The 11,146-nt window shown below is 30.3% G+C and overlaps 1 protein-coding gene across 1 annotated transcript; it reads right to left on the bottom strand.

Annotated features, from left to right (window-relative positions):
- Positions 1-5,170: 5,170 nt before the first annotated feature.
- Positions 5,171-6,136, bottom strand: LOC116124903. The gene is made up of 2 exons (XM_031410662.1): positions 5,880-6,136; positions 5,171-5,650 (listed from the first exon to the last, which is right to left on the bottom strand). The coding sequence occupies exons 1-2, from the start codon at positions 6,079-6,081 to the stop codon at positions 5,274-5,276; spliced, it is 579 nt and encodes a 192-aa protein (XP_031266522.1). The 5' UTR covers positions 6,082-6,136; the 3' UTR covers positions 5,171-5,273.
- Between the last annotated feature and the right edge of the window lie 5,010 nt (positions 6,137-11,146).

Here is an 11,146-nt window from a genome sequence, read left to right as displayed (position 1 = left end):
ATATTAGTCAACTCATAAGGTACTACTGTTAATTGATCAACCACGAGTGGATTATGCTGGTTAGGCTAAGTTAAACAATTAACATAGGTGCTGTAGAACATGGGCTAATTTCGAGTTGAGTATGTTGGTGAAGCGGAGCTAAAGTATCAACAATGGCAGAGTGAGTTTATATAGACTCGGGGCTATCCTTAGGCTGAACCATTGTTGGGACAGAGTGAGACTGTGAGAAAGTGGTGCTTTGTAAATCAGAGTTGTCACTTGGGGAAGTGAGAACAGGAGATACAAATGAGGAAGGCAGAAACGAGGAACAAGTTTCTTGAGGCTCTAGTGGATAAGGTTCTAACATAGAGCAGTTAGGCTACTGTTGAAAACCATGCTTGAAGGGGAACTCATCTTCACAAAATCTAACTTGCTTGAATATATAAACTCTACCGGATGAAGACATGCATTTATACCCTTTATGAGTTAAGTTATAGCCAAGGAAAACACATTTTTCAGTGTGAAAAGAGAGCTTGTGCTTGTGATAGGGTCTAAGATAGGGAAAACAACTATACCCAAATACCCTTAACTCATTATATTGAGGTTCTTGATTAAACAACAGCTGAAAAGGAGAGGAGTTTTCTAAGACAGAAGAAGACGGTCTATTGAGTAAGTAGGTTCATGTCATGAAGGTTGACCACCAAAACTTCAAAGGCATAGATGCATGAACTAATAGAGAGACCAAATTCAGTAATGGACCTATGCCCCCTCTTTACTCTACCATTTTGTTGATATAGGTAGGGGCAAGGATACCTAAACATGATTCCATGCTCTTGTAGGTACTTGGAGAAAGCTCTAAACTCTCCTCCTCAGTTTGCAAACACTTAAGATGAGTACTCAACTGATTTTCTACAAACTTATGAAATTGGACAAACACTCCATATGCTTCATATTTCAATTTCAGAAGGTATATCCATGTGTATCGGCTATAATCATCAACAAAAATAATGTAGTATTTGAACCCTTCAGTGGACAATACAGGGGTGGGACCCCACAAATCAGAGTAAACCAAGTCCAAAGGGGCTTATTGTCTTGAATTAGAAGAAGGAAAACTACATTACGACAATTTGCCATAGGCACAGGCTTCACATACAAAATTTTTATTAACATCAGTAGTAAATCTCACATTCAGCTTATTTAGTACATAATGAAGTGCTTTAGTACTAGGGTCTCCTAGTCTAGCATGCCAAAGTGAGGGAGTACTCAGTAGTGCAGATGTTGTTTTACAAACAGAAACATTATTGCAAATAGTTTTCTTCAAGCATTGTGAATCATCTAAAGACTTATTAGACACTCTATATGAATAACTTGAAAAGGTCACTGGTGATGAGTGAAGTGATGCAGAATTATCTGAAGCAGCAGTAGAGTTAACTGAAGTAACTGTAGAAGAAGTAGCAGCCAATGGAAGATCCAGCCGATAAAGACCATCCTTGATAGTCCTTTGTAGCAATATAGCTTTGTTGCCTCTATCCTTTACCAAACAATGGTCTGAATAGAATTCAACACTCACAATATTATCTTTTGTGATTTGGGAAATACTTAACAATTTTTTTGCAATCTTAGGCACACAAAGAATATTCCTGAGATGTAAAATCCTATAACAATCAGAGGAAGACAGCATTACCATACCTGTGTGAGTTATTGGCAAGGACTCACTATTCCCAACTTACACCTTAGAACCCTTTGAGTATCTTGATGTCACCAGCATAGTATTTGTGTCTGCAGTCATATGGTTGGAAGCTCCTGAGTCCATGTACCAGGATTGATCCTTCACTATTTACGGTGTAGCAAGTGTTTGAAAAGCATATCATGTGGGCAAGATAGTATCTAGTTTGGTGGAAGGACCAGAAGTGCTCTATGAAAGTTAAGGGGAAGCTTGCATGGTGAAGGCTGGACCAGAAGCAAGTTGGTGCATTGCTGGAGCTCTAGTAGTTGAGTAATCATGAAACTGTTCAGCATGATTATTGTAGTACTGGAAGTACAGTAGTTCCAGCATACATGGCTTGAAGAGTCTCATTTGGAGAGGTTGAATAAGCATGTTTTACAGTGGGCAAAACATGTTGATTTGCTCCAGTATGATTGACATAGGATTGGTGCCCTGGATTTCCATAATTTGCAGCTACAAAACCTTGATAGTCTTGATCGAATCTGTGATAAAAATGAAAAGTTGAATGGCTTGGTTTTCCGCAAACTTAGCACATCAGTCTTAACTTAGAGTAGCCTCTTCCTCTACCTCTGCCTTTGTTAAAAAGAGAAAAACCACCAGCAAATATTTGTGAATTCACAGGATATGAATTATTTCTCATGTCTCCAGATTGTCCTATAAACATAGGTGCTTCCCCATAATGAGGAATGCCTGAGTTTCCCAAAATCATATTCTGAGTTTGCTGAGGTTGTTGAAACATATTACTTAATTCTTGAAAATTCGCTAGTGGTAGACCTTGCTGTGACGGTATTCCAGATGAAACACGTGACAGAGATACAATTCCTTCAGAAGTGTTAGTCTTAGCCGCCATTAATGCAAAAGATATATGCTCATGAAAGGTCAATAATGCACTGTTCTGTCTCTCTAACCTCAATTCATGTTTCTGTAACAAGAGTAGAGCTTCCTGAAAGGTAATTTGACTCACAGTTGAAGTAAGGTTAGCTACTGCAGCATTGTATTCAGATCCCAAGCCATCCAGAATGTGTACATTAACAATTCTTCATCTTTTATGTGTACACCACTAGCATTAAGTTCATCCGCAAATTCTTTCATACGTAACACATAGTCATTCATACTTTTAGACTCTTTTTTTGTTGTATTCAACATTATTCATAGGTACAGAGTTCTTACTTTAGAAAAAGATTGAAAGTGTAATTTAAGTGTGCTCCATATCTCATAGGCACTACTACATTTAGACACATGCCTGAACATTGACTCTAAGATTGACAAAAACAACCAACTAACCAAGAATTGGTTTGTCTTCTTCCAGCTTAGATACTTAGGGTTTGGACATTTAATCAACTTCTCACTCTCATCTACTTTCTCCATTACAAACATATGAGGACAAGAGTTTGTACCTGTGATGTAGCCATCCAATTCGTGAGAAGCTAATGCTGGTAAGACTTGTGAGAGCTAGTAATTGTAGTTTCTTTCAATCAATTTCATTTTCAAATTCAGAAGGCTTAAGTGAGTTGTAGGGTTTTGAGCATTTGCACTGTTTGATTATTCAGCATCCATTGTAGAATCACTTGATTGTAGAGCTTTGTTTGATTAAGAGGATTGATTTGAAGATCTGCCTTTGACGCTGGTCTAGGGCTCTGATACCATGAAAAGATTCTACTAAAATCTAAGAAGAAAAATCACACACGCAAGAGAAGGAAGAAGTTAGTTATACGAGCTGAAAAATTTTAAAAGAGTAGTTTTTGTTTCATTAATTGAGCTCTCACAAAGAAGAAGCTCTTTTATACTGATGATACAGCACTAAAAACGCAGCGTATAAGCTTGCTAATTACTTACTAATTTCCAAACAGTCCTAGTTATTTTAATTGTCACAAAAATGACCCCAGTTCTTTGTCTCTTTATCTCAATAGACTCACAAATGTTTCTCTCTAAAAATGCATCATTTGATACTGATATTACTTAAAATTCAAAACCCAGAAATTTAATTTCATCTTCTATTTACATTAAGGTAAAAATTTCTCAGATAAAGTGAAAGTACAAAGAGAAAATACTGTCTACTATCTAGCAAAAAGACTTAAAATTCTAGAGCAAAAACTAAGGACCGGACCGACCTATGCTCTGACTAAGATGAGACTTTTTTGAAGGTAAGGGATCGTTTTCTCATATTAATGCGTCCCAAAGTTGTCTCTAAATGTAGAGTTTTACCCAAACCCATGACAAATGATCTATACAAATGTGCAAACCTAACCTAATCTTCGTCTGGTAGTATATAATATTGTTATCATAGATATGCAATGATATAATAATTAAACACAGTACTTTACTAAGTACTTAACAAAGCCTAAAAAATATCTTTATTTCATCACTAAATTCAGGCACATTCTTCCTACATTGCATTAGATAACTTATCTAGTAAATTTTACAATCTTGTTTTTGTTATTGGATCAACAGTAAACACAACTCTAATCAGCTTAGGGAACTCCAAGATGCTGACTCCTCCACTGAACTACATATATATAAGGGGAGGTTATTCTTATCATGTTAGGAATAATTGTATTCCTATGCATCGTTCTTTGAATATTGATATTTTCTAAAGAGTGATCAAATTTACTAAGAAACCATCAAATAAAACGAATCAAAATTTTCAAAATCTCAACCGAAATAAGGAGAGATCAAATTTGACATTAACAAGAGTCTAATTCAAGGACCCAGACCTTCCCATTGGAATCTCTATCCCAGCCCAACTTTATGTTGAATTTGCCATAACATTGCATGCCTTTAATAAGCCTGACCCATCTTGGACCCAATTTCAGTAGTCGCATAAGGCCTTCCAGAAGCTAACTACAACAAGCTCTTCCAATTCACAAAATTGGTCATTCCCATCTTCTGCTCAATCCATGCCTAAATATACAGCCGTTTGCAAAATGTTTCATGCACTTTATAATACTTTATTCAATATGTGGGATTCTGCAGATTGCCATCTCCACAAACTTACTAAATTTAATCGTTAAGGAGAAGAGGATTATTGAAGAAAACGAAAGAACAATTAGTGTGGCTCGTTTGAAACAACCAAAAGTTTAATATTTAGAAGAATATGATGCTGTTTTCTCTTCAGATTAATCTTGCATGAGGCATTGGCTATGCCACTTTCTTACATACATAATTGAACTTGACAGGTCTACAATTGAATGTTTGCACAAGAAAATAACTGTAGAATTATGATATGGTTTTGTGCTTTTAAGGTTTTTCTATCTGTTTATTATAAAAACTGAACTTATTTGGTTTTCTAACTTATATATATATAAAGTGGTTGCAGGTTATTTGCAGCTTTCAGCTTGTAATCAAACCGCAAGCTGAAAGCTGCAAATAAGCTGCAACCTTTTTTTCTTAAGTATGCATCATTTGATACTGATACTTTTTAAAAGTTACTGAAAACCCAGAAATTTAATATGATCGTGCCGTTACATTAAGGCAAAATTTCATTGAACAAAGTACAATGAGAAAATCCTCTCTAGCAAAATAACTTCAAACTCCATAGAGAACCCCTAACACTTAAGAAATTCCAAAACTAAGGAAAGGACAGTCCTGTGCTCCGGCTGAGATGAGACTTTTTCGAAGGTGGCAATGAATCATCTCCACTTGATCGTCCCCATATATCGTTTCTGCGTTTTCCTGTTGCTCTTACTTCAGGTGTTTTTGGCTCAACTTTTTGTGGTTCACATTTGTTAGCTGATTTCACTTCAGGGGATATCAGCTGCTGAGCTATTTTTTTTTTTTTTCCATCTTCTTCTTCGTTAGAAGGACAAACTTCCTTTAAACGAGTAACTACATTGCTCAATTCCTTCAATGCCGAATCAACAACTGCTTTAAGCTTCTTAATTTCCTCATTTCTCCGAGCCAGTTGATCCCTCAGTATATTTCTTTCCGCCACTACTTGCTCATGCTCTGTTAAATAAAACAATTGTACTTAAAACTAAAGCCTTTTTATTTCAATTAATAATTTTAAAAAAAAAAAAAGCCATTAACTTTACAAAATATTTCCCTCAGAAAAACGCATCCTCCATTTTGATAACTGAATTGAAGAGCAAAATTCAAGTTTTAATCCAAAAGCAGAAAATTTTAACTAATTCTAAATGAAAAGCAGTTCAACAAATGTTCCAATTGTGATTCTGACCTTCAACGCCGACGTCTCGAGCCTCGAACAGTGTTTCCTCACCGTGACGAAGACTGAAGCTTGAAATCGGTGTTAGACTCAGTGAACAGCATCGGTGAGTGGGTCTGAGATTTTGTCGCTTGAACGCCGTTGATCTGCGGAGAGCAGGGGTCGAAGAAGAGGGTGTGCGAAGAGCGGTGGAGAAGTTGACGGCGTTGGTCATGGGAGCAGAGGATGAAAGCTCAAATGTAGATGTGAAGAGAAGTTGTGATCATGTGTAGTGCTAGGGGTGAGCACGGGTAGCGGTAGAACCGAAACTTGCATGTAGAATCAAAACTGAAATCAAAACCTACCTAAAATTAACACTGTATAGGTAGGTTCCAGTTCCCTTTTTTTTAAACCGACACTGTATGGTTTTGATTCCGATTCCTATATATGGAGGAATCGAAACCTATAAAAAAAAACCTGTAATGGGTACCTGACTTAGAACCTACAGGCTACAGCAAGTACTATGTTTTGAAACATGGGTTGAAATAAAATATCTGTGAAGAATTATTGTAATTTTACATATAAAAAGTTAAAATGAAAAAAATTAAATTTTTACGATAACCTAATTAAATAAATATATAATTATATTTATTACATATAAACTATACCATATAAAAAAACTTTAATATATTAATATTAAAGTTTTGATTAATTAAGTGTATAATTGAAATTAAAACCAATTAAAAGTATGTTAATGTTATTAAAAGAACTATTTTTGAATATAATAGTATATTTGATTGAATAATAATATAATATTTAATTATTTACTTCTATTATCAAGTTTTAAGTATATCTGTAATAAATTAGTAATTAATTAATTATATAAAATAAATTAATAAACAATAATACAACTACTAGTTAAATGATTACTTAATCAATTATAACATTATATTATAATTAAATGATTACTTAATTAATTATAACATTTCGTTATAAACATTAATACAATACTTAATTAAACGATTAAAAATTTAATTAATCGTAATATTACATTAAAGATTTATAGTATAATTACTTAATTCATTATATCATTACATTATAATATGATCACATAATTAATTATAACATTACATAATGAAATAATTACTTAACTAATTATGACATTATATTATAAATATTAGTAATTTACTACATTAGTACAATACTTAATTAAATGATTAGAAATTTAATTAATTATAACATTACATTATAAATTTATAGTATGATTACTTAATTAATTATATCATTCTATTATAAATATTAGTACAATACTTAATTAAATGATAAGAAATTTAATTAATTATAATATTATATTAAAGATTTATATTATGATTACTTAATTAATTATAACATTACATTATAGTATGATCACATAATTAATTATAACATTACATAATAAAATGATTACTTAATTATTATGACATTATATTATAAACATTAGTAATTTACTATATTAACACAATACCTAATTAAATGATTAGAAATTTAATTAATTATAACATTACATTATAAATTTATAGTATGGTTACTTAATTAATTATAACATTCTATTATAAACATTAGTACAATACTTAATTAAATGATTAGAAATTTAATTAATTAAAACATTACATTATAATTAAATAATCACTTAATTAATAATAACATTACATTCTATTATAATCACTTAATTAATTATAAACATAGTTAAATGATTACTTAATTAATTATAAATTTATAACATTATTTTATAAACATTAGTAATTTACTATTAATACATTACTTTATTAAATTATGTTTAATTAATTAAATGATTAGTAATTATAATATTTCATTATAAACATTAGTACAATACTTAATTAAACGATTAAAAATTTAATTAATTATAATATTATATTAAAGATTTATAGTATAATTACTTAATTCATTATAACATTTCATTATAATATGATCACAAAATTAATTATAACATTATATAATGAAATAATTATTTAACTAATTATGATATTATATTATATTATAAATATTAGTAATTTACTACATTAGTACAATACTATAGTAATATTACATTATAGTATGATCACATAATGAAACGATTACTTAATTAATTATGACATTATATTATAAACATTAGTAATTTACTACATTAGCACAATACCTAATTAAATGATTAAAAATTTAATTAATTATAGTATTACATTATAAATTTATAATATAATTACTTAATTAATTATAACATTATATTATAAACATTAGTACAATACTTAATTAAATAATTAAAATTTTAATTAATTAAAACATTATATTATAATTAAATAATTACTTAATTAATAATAACATTACATTATATTATAATCACTTAATTAATTATAAACATAGTTAAATGATTACTTAATTAATTATAAATTTATAACATTATATTATAAACATTATTAATTTACTACATCAATACATTACTTAATTAAAAGTTTAATTAATTATAATATTACATTATAGATTTATAGTATGATTACTTAATTAATTATAATATTCCATTATAAACATTATTACAATACTTAATTGAATTATTAGAAATTTAATTAATTATAATATTAAATGATAGATTTATAGTATGATTGTTTAATTAATTTAATTAATTGTTTATGTTTTAGTTTTGATTGAAGAATTTTATATGAATTGTGATGAATCGATTAAATTCAAGCGTTGTGTAGAGATTATAGGACTTATGAGTCACATTGGACACAAATGAATAAGTAATCAAAATTTGTTAGGAGTATATTTGTAAACTTTTAAAGTATTTTTATCATTTTTTAAACTAATAAGGGGTAATTAATTTTTTATAAGGTACACAAGAAAGAAACTAGAACCTATATTTTATATTTCGATTCCTTAAATTTAAGAACTTATATTGTATAGTTCCGATTTCAATTCCTTTTTTTGGAATCTATTCTGTACAATTTCGGTTTTGATTTCCCTAAAAAATGCAGGATACCAGAACTGCGGTTTGGAGAGTCAAAAGTTATGAGTCGGTCAGAGACAGTGTTTCCATATTTGTACGGTGTTGACTGTCGACAATTGAAGAAGACAAGCATAGCATCTGAGTCAAAAGTTACATGGATATTTTATTGTTTTAGAAACAGAGAGAGAAAAAGGTCCACCGTAGAAGAAAAAAAAAAATTCTTTTGGGCAAGTTTCAGTGGTACAGATGTAATATACTGAAAACGGAGGGTTAATCAGTAAAGGTCGTTCCTGTTCTTTCTGTGAATAGCTACTGTGTAGTTCTTGGTGTTGGTTTCAACATAGAGAGAGCTGCTACAGAGTAGAGCTGCTGAGACTTCTGTTTGAGGTGGTAATGGTGTGCCATTGTTCTTCTCTCTGCCGCTACTATACTTCACTCTTTTTCAGCTTTCAACCTCGTTATTCTCCTGTTTGCTCTTCACTTGAAGCTTTTCTTTCTTCATTTTCCCATTTCGAGCTAGAGATTGCATCTTATGCCGCAAAAAGGTAAGCTTTTTGAAACCAGTTCTTCTTTTTAATGGATATTTTTGTTTTGCTTTTTCAAGTTTCAATTTTTGGTTGTTTTAGGACTGCCATTGTCAATAGCTTTGGGGCATGGCAATACTTATCAGTCTTACGAAGAGGGCAAAAAAGTTATGAACTTTTTTTTTTCATTTTCTGTAGAATTTTCCTTGTAATCCTTAAATTTATGCTAATATTTGTCCAAGCTGAATAAGATGCGGGTTGTTCGTCACGTGTCATATTTTAGAAGCTCTAAAATTACTCTATTTTGACACGTTGGATTGGTATTTATTACTTCATTTATAATTATTAATTAATTAAAAAATTACATTGCATTGGCATTCTAAAGGTCTAACATAATGACATCTTATATTTATAATTGTCATGTGGTTGAATTTTATTGGTGATGATGTAGACAATATTAATTGTTGCATTGGTATTCCAAAGTCTAAATAAATAGACATAAAGATTAGATTACATAAGTGTATTGCATTGATAGTAAAAACATACATGTTTATTAATAATTATATAGGTGCATTGTATTGACATTGCAAACCTTTCTTCGTATTCAATTTGTATTTAATTGTGTTGGCATTCGAAAGGTTTAAATAAGAGGTTATAAAAGAAGCGTATGTTCAACCGCGTATTATCGCAATATGTTAGTTGGTGTCAACAATACGTCTGGTCTTTTGTTAATATTTATAGGTTATGTTAGTTGGTGTCAATAATACGTCTGGTCTTTTGTTAATTGTTTATATGTTATGTTAGTTTGTGTCAATAACACGTCAATTCTTCATGATTTTATTAATCGATGATTTTTTATTTATTTATGTTTTTGTTGTTGTTTACAGGTCAAAGATTCACGAATTAACATGGAATAAAGGCAGGATGTCTGATTGACATTGTCAAATGAGTTGTTATTTTGATTCGTTCTTCTGAACTGTAAGCATATCTTCTAACTATTTTAATACGAAATTGTAAGTATATCTCCTAACTATTTTAATGGTTATTATTTGATTGAATGATTGTTTTTGTTCGGTCAATCTATTTGAATGATTAATTGTGTTAGTCCTGCTGAACGGTAAGTGTATTCCTTAACAATTTTAATATGAAGATTAATTAACTTTTGTTGATTTCGTTTTCAGGTAACAGTTGTTATACGAATGAATAATTTTTCCTTAACAAATCTTAACATGAAGATCGATTAAATTTTGTTATGTTTGTTTTTAAGGAAATGTTCATGTACTTTACTAAAATCAAATCAAGGATGATCTTATTGTCAGCCGAACTATGAGTATGTGTCATATATATATTACTAGAAACAGTTCAATTGTGTTGAATATGTTTTCTGTAAAAACATTCGTGTATTTTAATTTGTTATATGAATGATTAATTGTTTATGTCATGTTGATGTGTGAGTATATATGTTATATGAATTAATTTTGGCTGATTCTATTTTCCAATTAATAGGTGTTATTTGAAATATTTCTTATCAGTCCTAATATGATAATCCCTTAAATTTGGGTTAAGTAAACCATTCATTTTATCATCACACGCATTTTGGTTTTCACTAAATAATCAATAGTAAATTGACCATAACTTGCACAATAAAAATCCAATTTATGAGTGGATTGAATCTTTAGAGACTAGACAGACAGGAATTTAATTTGATATATTATACGCTTAATTTGGATAACTGTAGGCCCCACAGCCGAACCATTCCTTTCATCATCACACACATTTTGGCTTCTACTGAACAATCA

The sequence above is a fragment of the Pistacia vera genome, unplaced genomic scaffold (assembly GCF_008641045.1).
Source record: "Pistacia vera cultivar Batoury unplaced genomic scaffold, PisVer_v2 Contig158, whole genome shotgun sequence".
Lineage (NCBI taxonomy): Eukaryota > Viridiplantae > Streptophyta > Magnoliopsida > Sapindales > Anacardiaceae > Pistacia > Pistacia vera.
The sequence above is the reverse complement of the archived record's forward strand: the minus strand, read 5'-3'. Positions and strand labels throughout refer to the sequence as shown.

Coding starts and splice junctions, on each gene's coding strand:
- LOC116124903 (XM_031410662.1), bottom strand. CDS start 6,081: ATGACCAACGCCGTCAACTTCTCCACCGCTCTTCGCACACCCTCTTCT. Junction 5,651..5,879: donor TCGAGACGTCGGCGTTGAAG/GTCAGAATCACA, acceptor TTTATTTAACAG/AGCATGAGCAAGTAGTGGCG.